Source organism: Eucyclogobius newberryi, unplaced genomic scaffold (genome assembly GCF_026437365.1).
Source record: "Eucyclogobius newberryi isolate DKJ021-1_F unplaced genomic scaffold, fEucNew1.0.hap1 SCAF_8, whole genome shotgun sequence".
Lineage (NCBI taxonomy): Eukaryota > Metazoa > Chordata > Actinopteri > Gobiiformes > Gobiidae > Eucyclogobius > Eucyclogobius newberryi.
The window spans coordinates 16,587,913-16,613,192 of record NW_027316500.1 but is presented as its reverse complement, the minus strand read 5'-3'; the positions used below and the strand labels follow the sequence as shown (position 1 = coordinate 16,613,192).

Here is a 25,280-nt window from a genome sequence, read left to right as displayed (position 1 = left end):
GCGTCCTCTGCCTTTGTAATCAGTACTCTCTTGTAAACCCGCCATAATCACCGGGTCTATCTCGCTCTGGGTCCTCTCCACCAGCACGTCTGACCCGGAGATGGTGCTGGAGCGGGCACGGGCACAGGAGGCGGCCGGAGCATGGCAGAGCTTGAGTCGGGAGCAAGCTAGCTTAAATGTAGCATTGCCATCCTGGCTCTCAGTGTGTTTTTTCTTCTTGTGTTTCTTAGATTTTCCCGAAAGTGTCCAAGCTCACTATGTGTCTATACGTCCCAGTGATAAAGTTGGATTATTTCCATGGGTATGACAGACACGTCCAAACTGGACAGCCTGAAAGTCTCTGTGGGTGTTTTTTCATGTTTTGGGTTATTTGTTGTTTATGCAAGAGTATAATAGAGAGAGAGAGAGGCCGAGATCAAAGGCTTTTGGCCATTCAAGTGGATTCTTACTGGCTTCTCACTAGGCTTCTTGGTCCGAGAGCTCCCCTTAACATGCATCATTCAAATATTTCTGTTTTTGCGGTATATGGTGTTTTTTAACAGGCATGCTGTTTGACAAATGAATAAAATCTAAATATTATTTTACCTGGAATGTTCCACAGTCATTGAGTGAATACATTTTTCCGTGCTGCCCGGTGGTTGAAAGGTTAAAGCGGCCGCAGTGTCGTGAGTTCGAATCCCGCATCCAACAAGTCACTGCACATCCCCATTTCACCCTAAACGGTCCAGTCTAAAAAAAACTACGGACCAAGAAAGAAAGAAATACACTTTTCCATCATGTAGCCTAATTATTGAATTACAGATGTTTAAATAGCTTTTTTTTTTAAAACAGTATTCATACTGTGAGATCTAACCTGTAGGCTATCTAGGGTTGAACGATCCAGCCATAGCATTAAGAAGCAGAGGGCAAACCCTCACTAGAAAAGTTACATAATGTTTAAAATGATGGATAATTTTGTATCACCCAGTCCTGATGCTCACTGTTGCAATAGCTGCTCTGCTCTGTACAGACCACTGACTGACTAAAATATTCTAGTAATTGTGCATGTCTACACAAGGGCATGTCTACACAAGTGGTCCTCAACCTGGGGGTTGGGACACCCATGGGGGTTGTGAAATGATTTCAGGGGGTTCCCAGATAAAGGGGGGAAACTGGACACTGATATAATAGTTTTGAACAAGGCTTGACACCCTTCAAATGCAGTGGTAAATACAGATTATTCTTTGTTTGCCTACCTAGTAATCTAAGTATATATCTTCAAATTAAAATCAAACATTAGACATGAGGCTACATTATCACTTTGGGGGTCACGGCAACACAAAGGTTGTTATTTTGTGGGTTGCGGTTGAAAAAGATTGAGAACCACTGGAACCACAAGAGAAGCCTGTCAGGAGTGAATATGAAGCCAGTGATAAAACACAGAGAAGTTTGACAAAGCCAGAGAAAACCACAAAAAGCCGACTAAAGTCAGAAAAAAGCTAGTGAGAAGGTACCAACAAGAAGCCAGAGAGAAGCAAGAAGTTTAAAAATGATCTGTTTTTTTAATCAACATTCATATTTTACTCTTGCACAATAAAGCATGTCTTCTTGACCAATGAAAGAGATATTTCTGTCTTGTAACGTCTACACATGGGGAGCTTTCAGACCGAGAAGCCAGTGAGAAACCACTTGAAAGGCCAAATGCCTTTTTTCGATCTTGGGCCTGGTTCACAATCTTAACCATGTAGACCAGTGGCCCTCAAACTTTTCACAAGCACCACCTTTATAGTTGGCTCTGGGATCCAAACCCGAACAATATCAATCCTATTTTAAGATCATGGATTAATACAAAGGAGGACAAAACATGAATACGGTGAATATAAGTAAAGTGGGCAGTTACGTTGAATGCGTTGTATTTTAAAATCTGTACACTTCTATAATTTACAATTAAGCCATAATAATCATTGACATGTGCAGAAATAGAAATACCGGTAGATATGAGATTATTTAAAAGAGATTATATAAAAGTTGCCAGTTAAATATGTTAAGCATGTCTAATGATGTATCAGTTTAGGATCATTGTTTTTAAGGCTATAACTTTTTAAAGATAATGGAGTATTTAATTTAATAACAAGCAAATTCAATTTGTTAATGTTATTGTTTACTGTACTTTAATTGTATTTACTGTATCAATATGGCATGGTAAAGTGGAGCAGTGCATTATTGGCCCTGTACTTTTTTCTCAGCTCATATATTTGCATTTTCTGTTACTTTTGCTTTGCTTATTGTACTGATCGTTGGTTACCACACGGGGGCAATGTGCGCTTTATTGAAGTCAAACTGGAGGAGTTGTAGCAGCAAAAAAGATCAACTTCGAGGAAAAGAAGTCAACTTTAGCACAAGAGAGAAATGTGACGCTTCATGTCATTGTCGCTGACAGCAATAGCCTACAGTCCATTGGCTACATTTGTCTGTTGGCTTCACACTTCCACATGGGCCAATAATAGCCTACGCACATGCGCAAATAGCCGATATAAGCCTATTAAATGTGTGTTGTTGTAGAACATGCCGTTATTCATAAGACAACAACTATTTGAGTTCATGTTGGTTTGGTCACCAACGTTCAGACTTGTAGTGTGGCGAGCACTCCACCTGGGGGCGCTGCAAGTCTATTTCAGTCTATTTCACCACGCTACATCATTTTATATATACACATCAAACTTTCTTAAATGTAATAATTGTGTAATATTGTGTAGGTAAACAACGAAAATACGTTCCCGCATGAACCGACAATAGGCCTGTGGGGGTCACGAGGCTTTTTGGACCTACAAAAACATTCTAAAATGCGTGGGGTTTGTTATATGATGAGTACATACCATGGATCTATTATTATATGTATCTATTATTATACATACAGCTAAATTACTCTTTAGGTTCAAATCATGATGTTTCATCAGAAAAGGTCGAGAGGCCACACGGCCACAGGCTATGACCTGCAGGTTCTCATAAATGTTGTCTTATGGAACTGTCACGCAAAGTTCATGTCATGAAATGTGTAGCCTGTGTGTTGTTTCCATTAGTCCAATCTATTCTCCTGTTAACCATTAACTGTCATATTTCCAAATGTTCCGGTCCAGTGAGGAACATTGATTAATATGGCTGCTTGGCCATGAGAACTTCAAAGATCACCCGGGAACAAAGGTGACACGTCCGGAATTATAATAAAGGCTCAAGGGGGGGGGGGGGGGGGCTACGGCTTTCTCAGGGGCCCTCAACTCAAATGTGGGCCTACGTCACCGCTTCCGCCCTGCAGATCCCCCCCCTCCCCCACCCGCTCGCCCTCCCCCCGCGCAGTTGGAGCTGATCGACTGCCTGCAATCCAACATGGAGTAGAGATGGGGCTCTAGCGGGGCCACCCCTCGGTAACAGCGACGACGCGCTTTTTACGCACAATTGGAACGGGACTCGTCGGCCAAAGCCATGCATCTGGGGACGTGAGAGACGCGAGACGCACGCGAGGAATGTGCCGTACGTGTGCGGAGGACTGAGACGCGGCGGGAGCAGAGAAAGAGACGGGATCGCCGACCCAAATTGTTTTCTCCGCGCTACGATACCAGCTGGAAGACGATGGTCTGAAGTTGGGAGAAAACCACAAGGGCGAAGCGCGCGTCTCTCCCCGGGGGGAAAGTGTGGCGGAGAAGACGCGGGGCCAAACGCGTCCATCCGCCCGACACTCAACACCACAAAGGCGCAAAAGGGGGATATTTATGCGGGGACAGAATCGGAGAAGCGGCGGTGGAAGAATGACGAGCGAAAAGTGTGCAACCGCCGCGGTGTGTTACCTGAGGTGAAGAGAGAAAATGATAGAAGAAACACACCCGAACGAGTAAGTCAAAGTAAAAGTGGCGGTGGCGCGTGTCTGTGTGCGGGGTTTGTCTGGGGCCACTGGGGGCCACTGGGGGCCACGAAGTTGGAGATGGCACTGGCAACTTGGAGGTGTGTGTGTCTGTGTCTGTGTCTGTGTCTGTGTCTGTGTCTGTGTCTGTGTCTGTGTCTGTGTCTGTGTCTGTGTCTGTGTCTGTGTCTCTGTCTCTGTCTCTGTCTCTGTCTCTGTCTCTGTCTCTGTCTCTGTCTCTGTCTCTGTCTCTGTCTCTGTCTCTGTCTCTGTCTGTGTCTGTGTCTCTCTGTCTCTCTGTCTCTCTGTCTCTCTGTCTCTCTGTGAGAGCTGCTGTTGTTGGAGCCTTTGCTGTGGAGAAAAGAGGGTCCAGGGCCCCAACATCGGGCTTGACTGAGAGCGCTCGAGGAGGAGGAGGGGAATACGCGTGGGTGGATCGGAAACATTTTGTGAAAGGGTCTGAAACGAGAGAGCACTAGCACAGGCCCCGGCGCGGCGTTCACGTCAAACCCGCCCTCGAGTTACGGCTGTTCCAAACGCACGGACGGGTCACTACGAGTCACGTTCTCCCATGTGCGCCGCGCTCACGGGGGCCACTGTGGGCTAAGCTATTCGCCCACATCTGTGTGTGTTTGCTTCCAACCGAAGGGGAAGTCTCACAGGATATGAGATATCCGATATGCCCCATCCGCCATCTCTTTCACAATCGCCCTCATTTGCATAACCAACCGCGCTCCATTCATAAAAATGCCAACGGTAAAACGACGAGCCTTTGGGGGGAGAAAAGAAACAAAAACAGACTCGTGGTATATTTGCGTGTTTGCTGCGTTAAAGCTGTAGTTTGTGTTGCTGTGTGACTGTGTCGCGTGGCGGCTCCAGACGTAGCTGTGTAGGCCCCGCGTTTGTCCCGTTTTACACGTCCTCCACACGAGCTCCAGTCACTGTCCGGAGACGTAAAAGACGCGTGAAACGTTCTACAATTATGCAGAGCAGGTGACGCGTTTAAGTCGCGCTAAAATAAACGCCGCTGCGCCATTGGGCCAATACTATTTCGAGCTGGCGCTTTCTCCTGCCGAAGTGTCACGTTATTGCGGGCTCTGATCACACTGTCGTCCCGTCTGGGTTCGCGCAAAGACCGGTAATGGTCGTTTGGCGGCGGGTGTAGTCGTGTGTGTCTGCGGGGCGGGAAGGCTCCGGAGGGCATGTTTGCGCTGCGGCGGCACGACGCGCGGCTCATTCACAAGAAACGGCTCTTTCCTCTTTCACGTGCGCACTCGGCGTCTGCGTGTGTTTACAGAGCCCCGGACGGCTCTCAAACGTGCTCACGCTGTGGCCGCAGAGTCTCATGCGAGTTTATAGCCCAGATCGGGCAGGAATCTATGAATAAGTGTCTTAAAACGGGCTCTCCTTCCGGGTGCTGACGTGTAGTCTTATTATGAATGAATGGCTTGATGATTACAAAGGCCACGCCCACTCGCACCACTTGTGAGCTGAGCACAACAAACCTGCTCTGTCAGTCTGACCAAGTGTGTTTTGACTGTCTTCTACGTGACATAGCAGTCCAAGCCCTTCCCACATGTCAATAACACTGTTGTTTTTCTGAGGTTAAGGATAATGTATACATCTATTTAATTCCACTTATCTGGGCCCGGGCTGTGGTAGCAGTCTAAACACAGATGTTCCCAGGCCAACAGAGAATACACCCCTCTAGTGTGACCTGCCTTCCCCGGGGCCTTCTACCAGTGGGACATGTCGCCAGTGTAGGATACAACAGAAAGTGCACACCACAAATGGACAGAATGTGTGGAAAAGGCTCATGACCACTCCGGAGGCACAGCAGTAGTGTTTGCTGCTGTCATTAGCAGAAACATAAAATGCAGGGTGGCAATCCTGGCACACCTAGTGTCCAGCTTTTCTGAGGGTGTGCCACAGTTCAACCACTGTTCTTTAGATCTTTATCTGGCCTTGTGTGGTCACATTATTGACACTACATTTTATGAGTTATACTTTGAGTCACATTACTTTAACAGCTCCCTTCTTGACACGCTCAGTTTGCTTGTAGTGACTTATCGTCAAGCACAATGTGATATGATTCCTCCTACTCTACATTGCGAGCAAGCAGAGCATACATGAAAGTCAGATGTTGTTCTTTCATTTGTTTTATTTGGCGGGGATTGTATATGTTAATGATCATACATGATACACATGCTGTGAACACACTAGATTCTAGCCGTGGGCTAATTTCCATCCGTTGTCTTATATTTGCTCTCACAAACACACTTTTATTTATACATTGTACTTCAAAGTACACAGCCTCAAAGTGTCTTGCCCCAGGACACAATAACAGTTTGTACTACAGCCCTGCCCCCTGGTGTTCCAAGTCGTCTCCCAAGTACTAACTCCAACCCTGCTTAGCTTTTGAAATTCTGGCACTGACGAGGTGATATGGCCTGAGTTTTATGGAGGAGTAAGATGCCCCTTCACACCTAATAGAGCCACAACACAAGTAGGGGGTGTATTGATCCAATGTGCTCTGCGGTAGGGTCACTATGTGCACAGTCAGTATTGGACAGGATATGCTTGGTGACATTCAGTTAAGGTCAACTTGGATACGAAATACAATCCCATCCCTGGACAAAAAGCTCTCTCCTACTGGCAAAAACAGCAGTGACAAGTTAACCCGTTCACAGGATCATTATGTTCCCCACCTTTTCTTTTTGAGGGCAAGCGGCATTTGATATTGAAGCAACATTCGGCACGTGCAAAAGTTCTAGACAAGTTTTATGGCTTAAAGGAGAAAATGAGAAATATTAGAAAAGAGGTTCCCATTTGTAAATAAGTATTCAGATTGCATACAGTCTCAGTGATGTAGGGCTATGGCGGCTGCAATGATAATAGGTTTTCAGTATCAAAAATCAGATACAAGTCTATAATAAAACTAATATTCAAACTAGAGACTCGTTTGAGCACGTATCTGTATAAAAAAGTCACACTAACAAGACAAAATTGGACCTTTCCTGAGCAGTTTTGATAATCATGAGCTTTATCAGAATCCTATACGAGATGTTTTAAAAAGAACACTATTATTTGTGTTGAAATTATTTATTAAAATCGGTATATTCCTTGGTATCAAAATTAAGTTTGACTATTTTGTGATCTTAATCCATGCCAAAATACACACTGTAAATGCATCCAATTATTCACAGCAACCAAAAATATAGTACATTTTCAAAGTAACCATATGTAGTCTGCACTCTACTACTGCATCCCCAATGAGAGACTCCTGCTTTCTGATTGGATAATAGTCTTGAGAACCAAAACATCAAATTATATTATAAACAATGTGGATGCCATGTCCAATGTTTTTGTGAATAAGAATAAATCGACATTACAATCGTTATCAGCAAAAGCTATATTTCATTTGAACACGTTTACCATATCCTGGGACACGGATACGAGCTGCTTATAAAAAATGTGAATCTAAATCTTACATATGGTCCTTTTTAAGCTTAGTCTTTATCAATTCTAACAATAACTAACTCAATTTTGATACTGAGGAAAAGGCACAATACAGAGTTTGTTTTTTATGTACAGATTTTCCACACAAAAATATACAAGTTCTGATTTAGATCTAAACTATTCTAAAACTATTCGGGATTGGTCCAAATTCATCCTATTATAAATAATTTCTTGGATAGTTAAAATAATAAAGCATTCTAGTTTTAAGTATTGATTAGTAGTTGTAATAAAACCACAATAGATTATGGTTTGACATAAAACATTTGTGCTGAAACCTTGTGTTAAATGTCTTTACTCATTATTGTCCACCTGGTAGACTCGCTATTATTATCTTTATATAGAAAAGGCTACGGCACAAACATAGAAAGTTAAGAATGGAAGCTACAAGCGTAAAATGACTGGAGAAAAAACTGTGGTACAAAAACCCCACACAACATGACATAAATAATATAATAATATGTATAACAATAGTTGACACACTACTCGCTCTGCTCCCGGGGCGTTCAGAGGCGTTCAGAGGCGTTCTTCTCTCTTCACTCCCCTGTGTCTCTACACGCAGTCGCATCATGTGGGACCGGCCCTTTGTTCAGAGCTCTGTGTGGCACAAAGCAGATCATCATTGCCGTTTCCACTGCATTTATTTAATGTGCTAGAACTGGACAGCTAACACTGGCCTCAGATTGTGCCTGTTTTTTTGTTTCTGATCTTTACTTGTCCGCTGACGTTTCGACCAAGATTATAATTGCATAGTTTACTCGACAAGAAATGGCTACGTCTCAGATTGTTGTAGCCCTTCTTTCATTTCTGCTTTGATTTGAGTGTGGACTTCTCTTAAGATAAGCTGTAGTATACTGTAATGTAAGATTGTAATCCTGATTCAGTTCAGTTTAACGGTGCTACATCCCCTGTAGTATACTGTACATACAAATATTATCTCCATGAAAAAAACATGGAATAATCAGTTTTAGTAGCAGTATCCTTCTTGTTAGGCCCGAGCGCCACAAGCTGGCGAGAGGCCTATTAATCTCGTAAGGCCGTGCGAAGCACGGCTGCGAAAGTGCGCACGTAATGCGCATGAAATCGAGCGCGAAGCGCTCGCCCACTTTCAAACACTCACTAACGCACTCCTTCACTCATGCACGCCCCGTGCATACTAATTAGTAGTAGGAAAATGGAACATTACCGTTGTAAACGGGCGAAGCCCGTGCAAAAGTGCGCACTAAACGAGCATTTTACATTGAGATGACGACCGCTTCGCGGCCGTCATCTCAATGTAAAATGCTCGTTTAAAGCACTACCCGTCAGTGACCAGGGACCCACACCATGAGGTAGGAAAGCGCGAGCGCTTTCCGAAAATGTATAGTTTATGTTTGGTGCCCCGTCGCCCCTGGCAAGTACAGTGAACTAGCCCATGCCGAAGGCATGGATCATGCATACTTACTCCTGCTATGACAGAAATAGTCAACAATTAGTGAATGGGCGTAGCCCATTCACTAATTGTTGACAACAGCAGCGCGAAGCGCTGCATTCCTTCAAAAACCCTCCTGGCATTGTCCCGTATGCGAGAATCCATGCCGCAGGCATGGGCCATGCTTGTATCTGCTCAAATCAATGGAAGTCTATGGGGAGTGGGCGGGGCATCCCGACGGAATAGGGAGTGACGAGCGCGTAAGCGCTCGTAATGATGATTCCACCCCATGGCGGCATCGGGAAGGCTTAGAGCTTTCAAACGATGTATAATTTGTTGTTATAGTGGAAACGGCTATATTGTTTTTGCTAAAAATATTATTATTATTTTTCTTGTTCTTCATCGCTTTGAACTCTAATTTGACCCCCTGAACATGCTCAAAAACTCACCAAACTTTGCCCAAAATTCAGAATCGGCGAAAAATTTAATTTTTTCTGGGCCATTTTTTTTTTCGTTAAAAAATGGCGCGACAGCGCCACCGACAAAAGTCAAAATACATTGCGCCTATGGGAGACGCCCCGAGGTCAACTTTGACGTCCTCTAGACAAGTGGGGCATCTAAAGTTATCCAAATTTTAAGGATAACTTTTACGGTCTCTGTGCGACGGAGCCGCAAACGTTTCCCAGAATTCTGACTATTTGGCCTTCAGAGTGGCCTATAAACAATAGAGTTTTTCCAAATGACATGATATTTTGAACAAAATTCTAATTTGCCATCCTGATCATAAAAGTATGAGAGCCAAAGTCATATTTTGTACGGCGTAACCGTAGCGATGACAGAAACATCCCATGTTATCCTTATGGGAAAATCGCTCAAATCACCACATTTTTACGCTTCACACTTTAACAAACTCCTCCTAGGGCGATTGGCCGATCAAACTCATATTTGGGGAAAATCATCTACACAAGCGGGGCATCAAAAGGTATCCATATTTTGATTCTAAGTGCTACGGTCTCTGTGTGGCGGACCCGCAAATATATGTCAGAAATGGGAAAACAGCGAAATCTCTAAAATGACCACATTTTTACGCTTCACACTTTAACGAACTCCTCCTAGGGCGATTGGCCGATCAAACTCATATTTGGGGAAAATCATCTACACAAGCGGGGCATCAAAAGGTATCCATATTTTGATTCTAAGTGCTACGGTCTCTGTGTGGCGGACCCGCAAATATATGTCAGAAATGGGAAAACAGCGAAATCTCTAAAATGACCACATTTTTACGCTTCACACTTTAACGAACTCCTCCCAGGGCGATAGCTCGATCAAGTTCATATTTGGGGAAATCATCTACACAAACGGGGCATCAAAAGTTATCCATATTTTGATTTTAAGTGCTACACGGCACAGAGACCTCTGTGCCGTGGAGCTGCAAATACACTGTCACAAATGGGAAAAACGCCAAATCCTTGAAATGTTCACATTTACGCTTCACACTTTAACAAACTCCTCCTAGTGCGTTTGGCCCACCGATCTCAAAATCGGTGTACCTCCTCTAGACAAGTGGGGCATCTAAAGTTATTCAAATTTTATGGATAACATTTACGGTCTCTGTGCAGCTGAGCCGCAAACTTTTCGCAGAATTTGGACTATTTGGCCTTCAGAGTGGCCTATAAACAAGAGTTTTTCCAAATGACATGACATTTTGCACACAATTCTCATTTGCCATCCCCAAATTAAAAGTATGGGAGCCAAAGTCATATTTGGTAAAGCGTAGCCGTAGCGATGACAGAAACATCCCATGTTATCCCTATGGGGAAACCGCAAAATCTCTAAAATGACCACATTTTTACATTTCACACTTTAACAAACTCCTCCTAGGGCGATTACCCGATCAAGTTCATATTTGGGGAGAATCATCTACACAAGCGGGGCATCAAAAGTTATCCATATTTTGATTTTAAATACTACGGTCTCTGTGCGGTAGAGCCGCAAATATATGTCACAAATGGGAAAAACGCCAAATCCTTGAAATGTTCACATTTATGCTTCACACTTTAATGAACTCCTCTGTGGGCAATAGCTCGATCAAGCTCATATTTGGGGAAAATCATCTACACAAGCGGCATCAAAAACTTATCCATATTTTTATTCCAAGTGCTACGGTCTCTGTGCGGCGGCGCAGCAAATTTGACTGACACTTGTGTTCATTTGCACTGGATTGGCCATGTCCAATGTGTCGCCGTCTGTCAAGTTCTTTTTTTATTCAACACACAATAAGGGCGCCATCTTTATCAAGTCGAAAGCGCAGAGTCGGAAGGCCGGCGGCCCGCGAGGGCCGTTGGATGCCGCTTGCGGCTTTAATTCTTTCTTCTTCTTCTCGGGACCAACCCCCCTATTTTTCACCCAGTGAACATTGACGAAAAGTCACAAAAATTTGCACACCTCTAAAAATCGTGCCTCTCTACATTCTGGCTATTTCCCTTTTCTAAAATAAAAAAAATTGGCGCGTCAGCGCCCCCAAATGTACCAAAAATGCATTGAGAGATGGGAACTGACCCAAAAAATTTTTTATCGTAGAATCATGAAATTTGGCGCAGAGGTCGATGGTGACAAGAGAAGTAAAAAATATTATTACGGCAACGCCGTCCGCCCAACCAAATGTCTGCCATATTGCTTCAAAAATGGCTAAACATGACTTTGGAGTTTTTCCAAACGTCGTACTTTTACAAACTCCTCCCAGGGCGTTGGCCCTAAAAAGCTGAAATTTGGTGAAAATGCTACTGAGGAGTGGGACATCAAAAGTTATCCAAATTACATTGATACCTGTCACGGTCTCTGTGCGGCGAAGCCGCAAACTGTAGCAAGAATTTCAGAAATCTCCCAAATTTAACATTTCTGCCGTTTGCGCAGATAAAGTCCGAATTGCGTCAAATTAGAATCAGTTGTTAAACTCTTTGCCCTAAACCTACTTGAAGTGAAATAAATTAATTTGGAGCCACAGCGCCCCCTACAGATTTTATATGGAGGTTAAATATTTAGTTTTGCAAAATTATATGAAATTTGACACACAACTCAATTTTGGCATCCCCATCAAAAAAGTCAATGAGACCCATGTCATAATTGTTATGGCGTTGCCGTAGCGATGACCAAAACCTCCCATGTTATTCCAATGGGGAAATCGCCAGAACATGTTTACACTTTAGACTTTCACAAACTCCTCTTAGGGCGTTAGACATATTAACCTGAAATTTGGTGAGACTCATCTTCAGGGGTGGACCATCAAAAGTTATCCACATTTTTATTCAAAGAGTCACGGTGTCTGTGCGGCAAAGCCGCACATTTTGCCAAGAATTCAAAATAAAATTGCTTTTTGATGGTAAAACAAAAGGGAGAAGATGTGACAGCGTCACAGATTCAGCAGTAGGCGTAATAAAAGGACAATTGGGGCGCGTTAGCGCCCCCTCCTCTGGCGGCGTGGCGAGGGCCGATCATTGCCGCTTGCGGCTATATTTTTAAATTACTTCTATAAAGTACTTGACCGGCATACAGGAAATGCCTTTTGTGAGTTTGCTTTTCTCTTGTGTCATGAAGCGCAGACACTACAGGGACGAGTTTTAAATCTTTGCCAAAGTACCCAGTACCCCAACCTATTTGTGTTTTGCGTGAAGTTTGTCTGCAAAGAGATTTATTGTTAAATTGTCAAATGCTGTGCTGTTCTGGGCTGGTGGCACTGCCTTGATAAAAAGCTTCACCACATTTTTATTGCGTGCAAACAAAGCCAAATATTGTAGTACAGAGAGAATATATACTTTTTTACTCTGCAAAGTAGTCCGTCATATACATTTTTGACATATTCATAGATATTATAGTAAAGTTTGAAGAATAACCTGAATGTATAAGCCTTAGAAGAAGAGCTGGCAGTTAAATGAAATTAACCTGATCTAACAGAGGAATGACCTACGCTCTTAAGGCCTTTTATAAGAGGATAGAGCGTCTTATAATATGACTTTGGTGGCTTTTTGGTTGCCTTTTAGAGGTTTAGCAGTAATCAGCTTATTGTTAGCCACATTACTATAAATGCCTGTTATTAATAGGCTTTAGTTTACAACGAATCGCCTCCTTCCAAGATAAGCATTTTCTTGAGTATTGAATTGTACCTGGAGGTCATAGACTACATGGACTCGTACATCTACAAATATGACTGTTCCACACTGCAACATGATGTGGACAATATTGTAATGGTTTCAGTATAAAAATCATAATTATTTGAATAGTTTTAAAATAAACTCACTATTTTCTGAAGCTATCCAGTTTTTAGTCGTATATTCATGTGACACTGGTTCTAGTCATTTGAAAAAATCTAATAAATGCATAGTTTCAAAACATTTTGTCTGTAAGAAGACAATATAAGCATTGTATTCAAAATGTTGGATGTTGAGAAAGACAATTTTGCTTAGAACATTTAGATAAATGTAGTTTCCGTTAATAAGGCTTTGCTCCATTGGATTTGGTAATGGATGTCATCGGTTAACACTGCTTTGCCTTTTAGTAGCTTGCTGTTATGTCAACTGACACATTGGTTCGCACAGGCACAAACAGGCCGTGTATTGTGCTAGGGCCATGTGAGCGCTCCATATAACTGCAGCTGATTGACAGAAAGCTGATCAAATTCCCCCTCAGGAGCCGCTAGTCTCAATACTTGCGAATGAACTCGATTCACCTCAGCACATTATTTCGACTGGCCTCACTTCAGCTTGGACAGAGTAGAGGACAAATGCAGCTATCTAAATGGAAACGGTGAACTGGTTTGCATTGATCATATATTACCTCATCACAAAAAGACGCTATTGCTTTAAATTATGATCGACTGTAGCAACTGCAACTTCATTTATAACACTATAAACAAGAATACACATTAACTTAAATAATGCATTTAAAATGTAGTTCAAAGTGTGTATGAATTACAGTTTTACACTTAAACATGTGTAGTGTTTTATTACCACCATTCTGTTTAGAGAAGCAGTCGCCACTTCCCAATGAAAGCGTATAAAACATATGCTAATGACCGTACAATACATCAGTTTATTTGGATAAATACCACATAATTTACAGTTACCCACATCTTTTTTTTAATTCACTACTTTTATTTGGTACATTTTCTGCATTTAGGAACTGCAGAGTTGAACTACTTTTTGTGTGACACGAGTAATAAATGGTGGTTGTCCCACGTGGTCCTGGACTCACAGCAGGGCCCTCCGGAGGTGAGTCTTTCTGTTGATCAAACCAAGGAGTGGCTTGTCAACTTATCAGAGGAAATATAGTCGCCCTTATCACAATTGGCTGCCCTCACTGGCCTTTCTATCTGCAACACATGAACTGGATTCCAAACCCGATAACCACTAAACGTGTGCTTTCTCGTCCATTCTTTGTTTTATAGTAATGGGACCATTGTGAGGCTTTTTGTAACTGTACGTTCATAATACAAATGGTTACAAAAAGCCTGTGGGGAATTAATAAACAAGCTTGAGTGTTTGTTCATATAAAGGGTCAAATGATCAATGGGATGATAAAATATCACTTTTTAATAGCCTTTTTTGTTCTGTCATACTGGGTGTACTTTCAAAAGAAATGGTCAAATTATTTATTTTTTTGTCTCACTGTTGGGTCATCAATCAATCTGCCTTGGGGCTTTTTAATCGACAGGTTTACCGGCCAATCACGGGCCAGTAAAAGTATGTTGTCGAGAGCAGAGTTTTTTTATAGGAATAAAAAACAGGAATAATACAAATTTGATTAGCAAAATATAAAATCGAATGAAAAATAAAAAAACGTTATCTGTGTGAGAAATTAGAAGGGGGGAAAAAGGAACAAAATGCTGTGTCACTTTCTTCATATCTTTTGATGCATGTTGTAGTTTTATCATTTGTAACTTTTAACTAGCTGCATATGTACGGCGCATGGTAATCTTTGCTGTGAATAATTATCAGTGTTCAGTGACTGTATGTTGAACACTGCCCACGACAGTTAAACCAATTGTGACTCACAATTAGCGGAAGTCAGCAGACAGTAAATTACACACTTGGATAAAGGACATTCACAAGAGTCAGTTTATGTGTCAGCCAGTGGCATTGTGTGATACTGTTTAAGGGCCATTGTGTGATACTGTTTAAGGGCCACTTTGAAGAGGTACTCGCCCCTTTCTCTGATGTCACCACGGTCATGATGTCGATTTTAGCGGATCAACAGGGGAACTATGAAAACGTGTAGTGATGACATGTATCATTTGGGCCGTACTTTTATAGTTCAGGATTATTAGAACTGCTCAAGCTGTTGGTTAATGGGTAATATATATATATATATATATATATATATATATATTTTAATCTTGCCAATTAGAAAATAATCAGTCAATATGTGTTGGCAAATATGTTTGGTCAATTTTGTGAATGTGGGGATTAAAGGCCAACAACAAGTAAAATATCAAACTTTTTAAAACTATTTAGGCCCTTTGTTGGTACATTTATTTTCAGTTCCATCATAATGAGCTCCGTGACCGGGAACACACCTCTACATTATTGTAACATGGAAAAATCCCAATGCTCATGAAAATAGGTTTCATTGTACGAATAAGAATATTTACATTAATGTGGAAAATTACACCATTTAATTTTTTTTACAAGTTAACTAGGCCTTCTGTGTTTTAGTCGCTCATGTAATAAGATAAGATAATCCTTTATTGTCCCACATGGGGAAATTTCATTGGTGCAACGCAGGTAGATACAGAGGTAGATACAGAAGAACACTTCACTTATAGGAAGTCTGAAAAACACTTTCAGTAGAAGATCTCCTATAAATAAATAAAAAACTCCCATAGACAAATAAATAAATAAATACCATTGCATGTGATCACAACAGTAATTGCACATGAATATGTGTCACGACAGCACACGGGTTGTCTTATAACTTGAGCTCTAACAAGTGGAGGAAATCAAATGTAATCTGAAAGTGTAGTCAGGAGGAACATTTATTTAAAGAGGCTATGTCAACAAATGCACAGCGTCGGTCCGAGGCTCAGGCTGTGGTTACTCCTCTGCTGGGTGTCTGCTGTCATTCACTCACTTTTATGAAGGTGTGTGGGTGGGAGCTGGTGAACCAGTTCAACCACCTGTGTCCATGTGTGTACCGCTCATCACTGGGCCGGTCTGTAAGCTAATTATATAACGACACCTTTCTCATTCACTCCTACACTTATCTCCTTCCTTCGTCTGTCTTTTCACTGTTCTCTCCATCCTACAGACTCACACCAAACAGACAAACAAACAGATGTACATCCTGTTATTGTCAGCATAGGTCTCATGACTGTCAGGGTTCATGTTTAACAGTGACGTTTCACTATTTCACACAGCAATGTATTGTGATGTGTTTGGGCACAAGCCAAGCTACTTTGTTGAATAAACTAAAAAAGATATAATGCAAATGAAGGGTATTTGCAGTGGTGATGTGTCCCTGTGTGCACACTGACTTGTCCTGTACAACACCTCCCACCACGCCATTGCAAGGACCAAGTTGTGACTTCAGACACCCTCAGACATTCTGCTACTGTGTGAATCCAGACCTAAATAAACTCATCTGCTATTAGTTTAACTTATATTCACTGGTAGATTAGAAATGAGAAAAGTATGAGAGTATTGCGGTATTTTAAATTGAAAATGACATTCCGTGTTCAGTAAGCGATTTACAGAATTGTGTTTTGTACACTAGTTGGTATATGAGTTCTAATGTAACGTTCTGTCTCTACAGTGACAGTTACATCGTGCGTGTGAAAGCAGTGGTGATGACTCGGGACGATTCGAGTGGGGGCTGGCTGGCCCAGGATGGGGGAGCACTGAGCCGGGTGGGAGTGTGTCGCCTCCTACCCCCAGAACTCACACCGTCACCAGCCTCAAGCACCCACAGCCGCTCCCAGTTCCTCATCCGTGGAGAACGGCTGCCAGACAAACAGGTAGACTACTGGTCATATCAGAATCAGAAAAAGGTTTATTGTCATTGAACACAGTTCGCAAACAAAGGAACTTGTTTTGCCGTTAAGATGAACAATGAATAATAAAATAATAATATATATGTAAGAATCTAGCTGTGAGGGGGAAAACACTGTCATTTTGTGTATCCTGGAGTAGATTTTTAGCATTACTTGATTGAGATTGTGTTTTTTTCGTTAATGGCACCTCAGTCCCTGAGTTTCTTTGCACCACCCTTGCACCACTCACATGCAGCCTTTGCTCTTCCCTCTCCTTCACTCGCTGAAAAACATTTGAGGTTGCGAACAGAGTATATTCAAAATCCTCCAAATGGCCCTGATCTGCCTGCGCATGTTTTATCTGTGCTCTCCGAAACAAGCCCAGTCCCTTTTGTTGTGTCCTGCAGGAGAGCTAGCAGTGTGACAGCAACCGGGACAAATAATAATCATCATCATTCCTGAAGATGTGAGGCAGGCCTCTATTCTAGCAATGTTCAAATCTAAGCTAAAACTGTTTTGTGATATAATACATTTTTTTCCTGTTGTGTGAAGCACTTTGAATGGCCTTGTATATGAATTGTGCTCTACAAATAAACTTGCCTTGCTTCTGGAAATCGGCCTCACCAAATTGAAGATTGTTGTACTCAAACACATCCTTGGCTTGAGCCCCCTATGCCAGTCCCCCATTCAGCAGAAGATTCAGCCTTTAGAAAACTAGTGCTAATTTGTTAAATCCAACATTTTTTTAAGATATGTGTGATGTGTACTGCATCAGGTCTGATTGAAATAAATTACATTTGTTAGTCATCTAAAGATGTTTTGTTCTGCCATTGACCTACTTGCTGGGCTCTCAGGTGATTTTGGACTGTCCGCTGAGGAAGGACTTGGTGTACACCATTGCTACACCTACGTTTCACCACTGGAAAGTGGAGGATCGACGGTGTGGCCTGTCCTTCCAGAGTCCAGCTGATGCCAGGGCTTTTGACAGAGGGGTCCGGAAAGCTATTGAAGACCTGGCTGAAGGTGCGCTACGAATATCCAGTTAATTTTGATATTTCGTTTTTTTTACAATGCAGTTTATGTGGACATTTCTTTCTTCAGGCTCAACAACCTCATCTACAGCACTCCAGACAGAAGGCGAACTTGGTGACGACGATGTCTTCACTGTAAGCATATTCGGTTACATTTACTGCTTTGTTTGTGCTGTGTGGCTGCAGAATTATGTCTTTGCAGTCAATTTAAGTCTTGTACACTTTTAACTGTAGAAGCTTGACTGATTCAAAATGATTGTTTCATGTGTGACACTTAAATTAAATATTGTTACGGTTGACTCCAAATGTCATTTGTGCACTATGCAGCTGAAATCTGTAGATGCACCCCACACACATTCTAGGACATAATACAGGACCCCCTCCCTGCGATGTGCCACTATACATGATAAGTGTGTGTTTTTGCATGTCAAGGCCCCTCTATCTTAAGTAAGCATGGAGGAGTCCCTCCCCCCATTCTGTAACTGAACACCATGAGCAGCAGGCCAGGTCACCGGGTCACTTCCTGTGTCCCACCACCTCCCTCTCCACCGGTAACACCCCCACCCTCCCAGCAGAATAAGAGCAGAGCGACCAAACTAGCAGCTAGCAGCTGTTTCCCAGCTTAGCGTGGAGCTGGTGATTTACGAGAGGAAGTGCCTCGTGGTTCATCTTTGACTCGGACTGTCTGTAAGGGCCAAGACTAATAGGTGCTCTGTTGGGAGTGTACAACTGCATGGGAGAGGCGCACAAACACACCAGGATCTGGGAAGCCAGTGCTGTCAGAGGATGAAGCAAACTGTGAAATTTACCATTAGCTTTTCAGACCCGTTTGGTGTTGCCATTAAGAAATAATTTTCTTTCAGTGACAACTGCTTCAAAAAAGTAAAAGTAATGTTTAGTGGAAACATGACGCAAAGTTTCTTATCTTTCCCAAGAAAATCGTTCCAATCCAAATCTGAATTACCAAGTTATAAATTAGGATGCATTTTTCAAGGCCGGCTTTATATTCTTCCGGGCTTGTGTAAATGGCCTTTTCTAAAGTTGGCAGTGGCTGTGATGGACAGGGGAAATTGTATGGCAGATTTACAGTCTCTGGGTACAGCACAGGATTGGGAGGAGGCTCACAGATGCATGTGTTTCCTAAAGGAATCCCTTTCTCTTACATTAACCTTTCCTCTTACTGTCTCTATTTTGGTTCAATGACTGCTCACATGCTGAGCATCCAGAGGAGAACCCTGGAAGAGATGTACAGGCATGTATAATAATACATTCTCTTGAGCACAGTTTAAAATGCCTCTTGTCAAGGCATGGACCTTAATACACAGTGGAATAGAGTTCAGAAAGTAAACTCTGTTGTCCATCCTTCCAACAGAAATCTGGTCTGTGTTTTGAATTAGTTGCAGTTGTGGAGGCCAGAGCAAGAACCCATTTAAACTGTATCAGCTCCTCCCTTTGTAATGTCTTCTCCAGGGGGGCGGAGCCTGGAGCATGTCATGTTATTTTTGGCTGGCTGCTTTGGGGCTTTGTAAGAAAGCTGGGGGAAATTCTCTGCATGGTGGTATCCATGTGGGGAGTGCAGCACTGGACACAGAGCAGGGATATAATGGGGATAGCTTGAGCAGACAGACCGACAGCAGATCTAGGTCATATAGTGATCTCGGCGCTGGTTTTAGCCACTGGAGTGACAGACAATCATGCTTTTGGAAATGGGGTTAAATTTAGATGCAATGGAAGTCAAAGACTAAGATTGTTTTCCTTTTATATTTATCAGGTTTGTCTCTTGCATTTATCCCTCCCAAAGGTTTCCTGTTACGTTTGATTTTTTTTTTTTAATATTTAGTCATAAACTGTTACTGTCATTGTTATTTTGTGAATGGCTGTTTGGCCAGTATGTTTTCTGTTTGCTTTTATCTTCTCTGGCTGTCACAGTATGACTTAGAATTTGGACTAGATTTACCGATGATGCCTTTATGCCCTCGCAATCCTCCAACAATGTTCAGTTTGTCTTCTGTTTCTACTCACTCAACGTTTTAACAATATAGCTAGGTGATGTGATTACCATTGGTGACATGTTTAGGCTGCTAACTTCTGGCCATATTCAGAACTGACACCGATCACATGTCTGTTCTACCTGAGGCGTGATCAGCCTGATGGTCCTGGCAGGTCAGACTGGCCAGTTGCCTTGTGGTATCTGAAGCAGCATGTCCCAGGTGTGTGAGAGGAGTAAGGCTCCATCATCATGGTTTATACTCACTCTCTGATTTCAATCGCCAAGTGTGGAAACATTTAACGTTTAAAACTTTTGTGTAGTTGACAGAAGTATTATTTTTTTGTGATGCCATAGGGTTTGTACATAGATATCTACTGTACTTCCTCCTTTCACATTTTCAAGATAAGGAAATGCAGTGTTATGAATTGAAAGGCCTGCACCTGTTTGATTGGTCATTTCACACATTGAGAGACATAATGACAGGAGCAGGACCTGCCTGTCATCTGGCCCACTCTGCAGCCCCCCGAGGCTAACTCCCAATGAGCCCCAGTGAAATGATGTCTCAGAGACTGTACATGGAGTAGTCTGCATGTCGGCTGTTTGACCCACGCAGAGGAGCTTCAGAGAAGCTGAGCATAATACTATTCAAACAAGCACAAGTAAAAAAATAATCTGAATGTTCTGTGGTGGAAATTCAGCCCTCAGGACTGTAGAGAGCGAGACTGTGATGAGCATGACTTGGGGAAGGAGGGTCACAAAGGTAACACTGCGGGGTCTCTGTGGGGCTTTCAGATTGCATATCATTTTATTGCAAGTTTAAACATGCTAAAACCGTTTTCACTTGAGTTCAGTCTGTAACATAGCTTGCAAAACATAGTTCAGGTTTCCTGTTTTTCCCCAATCAGAGCTGCACTGCTGCGTCCTGTTTTTGTTTGCCAGATCGGGTCGTCTTCTCAATCCTCGTATTTGTTTGGGGTCTCCAATCAAAACTTAACTTTCATCCCACATCCTGTGTTTGTTTGTCCCTGACAGAACGCCACAGACAGCTCATCCAACTCCTCCCAAAAGCTAGAGCTTTCCTTGCAGCCACTCGAGTCCTCACCGCTTCCTCACAGACACCGGTGCATGCTGGGACATCGTCATGACTACCCTCGGCATGATCTCCATGACCCTTATCGCCTCTCAGACAACTACTTCCTGGAACAAGTGAGACCTAAATATGTTTCTATAATCTTAAATCGATGTATTAGAGGAATACTGTATTAATAATAACGTTAACAGAATATTAGTAGAGCAGTAATGCTTCTGATCATCTCTTTGTCTGGTAACCAAAGTATTGTTTGTTTGCAGCCGCTGTCTCGGATCCCTCGGCGCGTCACCTTCGAGGATGAAGAAATAGTTCGCATTAACCCTCGGGAACGCACCTGGGAGCAAACGGAGCGATTGCACAGCGGGCGGTCGGAGCGCTCCTGGCTCACTGGTTATGAGGACTATCGCCATGCCACAGTGCGGGACAAGTTCATCCAAATGGAAGACACGGAGTCCTATGTGGACTTTGCCAAGACACAGAAAGACTACTATACTTACCCCCTTGCACCAGCCCTGTCCCCCTCAGACTCTGACCCTGCCCTTGGACCCTTGCCTAATAAGGGCCACAGTGGCTCTTATCACCATGGCTTCACACCTGTGGTCTCCTCTCAGCCGCGCCCGTACCTTCCAGGCTCCTCCCCCTCCACTAATGGTGGAAAGGGCAGGAAACCCGATGGCATGGACCGTTCCCAGTGTGAGCACTGTGGTGAGGCTTTTTACCTCTCTGAGAACCGCAGAGGCCGGTGCCAGGATGCTCCAGACCCAGTGCGGTTGTGCATCCGTCGGGTCAGCTGCATGTGGCTGGCAGACACAATGCTGTACCACTGTATGTCCGATCCAGAGGGGGATTACTCTGACCCCTGCTCCTGTGATGGCAGCGAGGGCAGTGGGGGAGGCCGGGTGGGCACGCGCTGGCTTGCCCTGTTTGGTTTGTCTTTAGTGGCACCCTGCCTCTGCTTGTACCCCCCTCTCCACGCCGGCCACAGGGCGGGGCTTGCATGTGGCTGCTGTGGAGGACGCCACAAGGCCATGAGTTGAGCCACCGCACTTGGAAACCTTTTTAGGGGACAAACTACCCAACGCAAGCACAGGGAAATGGAAGGATGGGGAACAAATGGGGGACAAATTTTATGGCTGCTCGCTCTCTTGCCTTGGTTCTCTGGGTTTCTTTACATATTACAGACACTGAAATAAGCCAAAAAAGCAGTTGGTGCATTTTGTAAACGGCCTGGGAAGATAAGCTCCCCCTAATGGCAGACAGTTCTCTCAGCTCTCCACATGGCCATTTCATGCTCTGTTTGTAATGAGAGAGCTCTTTTTCAGGGGGCCTTTTTTTATAGCAGACCTATATGTCATGTATAACATATGCAGGTACTTTATACTTTGTACACTGATGTGGCGTCAAAGAACTTGAATTATTTTGTTCTTTTTGTTCCTTCTTTTAAATGTACATGGCCATTTTATTTATATTCTATTCCAATACTATGGCCTACCCAGTTAAACTCCAGCTTGAAGAAAAGTCTCACACTACACCTCTCTAAGTTTGTATGCAGTTTTGTGTGTCTCATCAGATATGTACCGGTATGTGTGAATGTATACAACGTGCGCTGAGACCTTTGTTGTCTGCTCTGCATCTTATGGTTAGCCCATGCATATAGATTGCATTGCTCTCTGCCAACAATTTTGTTGGGTGAAAGACGTGTGGTACTCTGCTCATCCTAATCATCTAATATCCCAAAGAGTAGTGTCTTTGAATTATTTATTTTCTCAAAAAAATGGAAAAAAATAAATAAACTACCAGTGAAGTGATTCTTGGTTGCAATTACTAGAGACGGTGCTTCAAGTCAACCTTTAGCATCCGTTTCCCTTTCATACGATGCCTAAACAAACTATTAGTAAAGTATTATAAGTTCAATTTGATGTTTGGGCTTACTTCAATGTACCTCAGTCAATTCAGACCCACCCTATACTTATAAAAATCTGGTCTATGTCAATAGGGAACGACACATTGATGTACAGTTTGAAATTGGTGCCTGTTATGCCTTAAAAGGAGATGAGATGCTCAAACTCAACTTGAACCCCCCCAAAAAGCAGTAGATGTCAGAGAAAACGAGCATGTTTTAGCCTCCAAGCAATCAGCCTCATTACAATGTCAAAAGCATGTGTAAACTATTTTTATACAGAACATATTTAAGTGTGATAAATAAGGACTCCAGTTGCCTGCGATGTACAATCACTTCCTTTCTTTAAGTCCCACGCTTTAGTTGACCTTACTAATTACTAATCAGTATTCTGACAAGAAAATCTGCTGCCAATGTTTCAAACTGTCCCTGAAAACTGTGGTACAACTAACATATTTATATTAAGAGACCTCAGGTATGAAACCTAATCGCTAGTGATTTTACTGTCATTGTTCTATGATAAACGAGCAGAAATCAATCACTCCTTTTTACAGTAGTTGTCAATGTGGTGACTTGTACTTTGTTTGCCAAAATATTTAATTATTACATCATATGAATAGATGTAAAAACAAAAACTACAAAAAAACAACAATAAAGAACAACTTTAAACTACAGACAAACGTTTGTGTGGTAAGAATCACAGCAGCTACACAATCTATACAAATTACAGGTACATCTCAATAAATGAAATACAATGTATATAGATATCCAGATGCCGTAGGCCAGTTTAAGAATCTATTTATGATAATGGTTTACGGTTCATGAATAATAGTATAGTCCCGTAATGTTTATGACATAATAATGTATTATATCAACATTTTATAATGATCTATTCATAGTGTAATAATTTATTGAGATGTATTGGTATGCTCTGTGTGCAAAATCACAAATATTACCCATCGTGCATTTTGTTCAAAGTTAATGTGATGTAAACATAAAAGAAATTTAACTTGAACACTAAGTTAACTAACTTTAAATTCCTGACCAAATCTGTACAACATTGTAATATACTCGCGAAATATACTAAATCATGCAAGCCATCAATCACTAAAACGAGTGAACATCCATCCACCATCCAGACTACAGTGCCAAGGATATGTCTCTGACTGGGTGAATTTCCAAATGCGTGAGGATGTCCTTTTTCCTCTTCCTCTCAGTCCGTTTCATACATCCTGCGGCGTGTAGTCATTAAAATATCCTTGCCATGCGTCTGTCTGCGTATCCCAAATACAATTCTCCTTTTCCTGATCCAGAGCTACCAGGAAGATCCTATATGTCATTTACTAACACTTATCTAGAATAAACTGATCTGTGATGTTTCAGGTAGGGGTTCATAAGACTAGAAAGAGAGAGAATGTGTGTGTCTGTGTCTGTGAGTGTCTGCTGGCTTTAAAATCTCCATCTTGTCCGGTGTTTGGTGTGTGTTCCTCATGTCAGAGCCATTTACAAGTGCCTGAACGCATCCTCTTTTATTTTCTTGTGTATTTAAAGGAAAATAAACACCCTGTAATTGAATTAGACCCATTTTTTACGCTTAGTATTTTTACCTCTGTAAAAAAAGAGCAAAATTATATTATATATATCAAGTGTATGTTGTACATTTTTATTTCTATTTTGTTTTTTAAAATAACTTTCTAACATGTACGATGGATGTAGCTCTTGCTTTGAGAAGAAACAGGAAGTACTTTGTAGATATGGAGGGATGGCCAGGTCTGTGAGAAAAAACAGTGAAAATGTGTGTCTTACTTTCCACCTCCAATAAAGAGAGAAAACTGAAACCTTGAGTCTCTGAACATCCATTTGTTTTTTTCATTCAAAAATACTTCCCATGTGTAACAGTGGTTCTCAGCCCAGTGAACCTACATTTTTCAAGATAAAAGTCCTAAATATGTAAACTAATCTAAGACCAGGCATTGATTCACAAAACCATGAATAAACTAGAATTTTAATCATCCTTGGACAAATGTTTCCAAATTGGTACCGTCTGTTTGACAAACACTGTCCCTTGTAAAACTCCGGTCTTTGGTCTGATTCTTGCCTTCCCCTCTGCCTCCCTCCACAGCAGGAACATATGATAGCCATCGAAGACGTGGAGCTGTTTCGCTCAGGATGTCTCTGGAAAAGCATGTGGGCGATAATGATGGAGCACAACGGAGGAGGGGGTAGAGAAGAAAAAAGGTCCCTGAGGGCTTTTGGGGGCCTGCAAAGCAGCTCCACAGCTTTAAACAGCATCACAGTCCACATGTGCAAACATTTAAGATATCTGCTCTGGTAATGGGGTCAGTCTGGCCCTTTTTGGGTGCACACAACTCTGCCACACACTTCTTTTAGTGGTTTACTAAACTCTACCCTGATCACTGCTTTTGTCTTTTACTTTTATATTTACAC

The 25,280-nt window shown here is 42.3% G+C and overlaps 1 protein-coding gene across 1 annotated transcript; it reads left to right on the top strand.

Moving 5' to 3' along the window:
* Positions 1–3,632: 3,632 nt before the first annotated feature.
* On the top strand, positions 3,633–24,676 carry LOC140350776 (sprouty-related, EVH1 domain-containing protein 2-like). The gene is made up of 6 exons (XM_072436263.1): positions 3,633–3,865; positions 16,605–16,806; positions 17,676–17,844; positions 17,923–17,987; positions 20,875–21,048; positions 21,193–24,676. Exons 1-6 carry the CDS (start codon positions 3,840–3,842, stop codon positions 21,967–21,969), a joined length of 1,413 nt encoding a protein of 470 aa, XP_072292364.1. The 5' UTR covers positions 3,633–3,839; the 3' UTR covers positions 21,970–24,676.
* The last annotated feature ends 604 nt before the right edge of the window (positions 24,677–25,280 follow it).

Excerpts from the sequence above, each read along its gene's own strand:
- LOC140350776 (XM_072436263.1), top strand. The coding sequence starts at position 3,840 with ATGATAGAAGAAACACACCCGAACGA. Across the intron at positions 17,845-17,922 it reads TATTGAAGACCTGGCTGAAG|GCTCAACAACCTCATCTACA; the intron begins GTGCGCTACGAA and ends TTCTTTCTTCAG. Across the intron at positions 21,049-21,192 it reads ACAACTACTTCCTGGAACAA|CCGCTGTCTCGGATCCCTCG; the intron begins GTGAGACCTAAA and ends GTTTGTTTGCAG.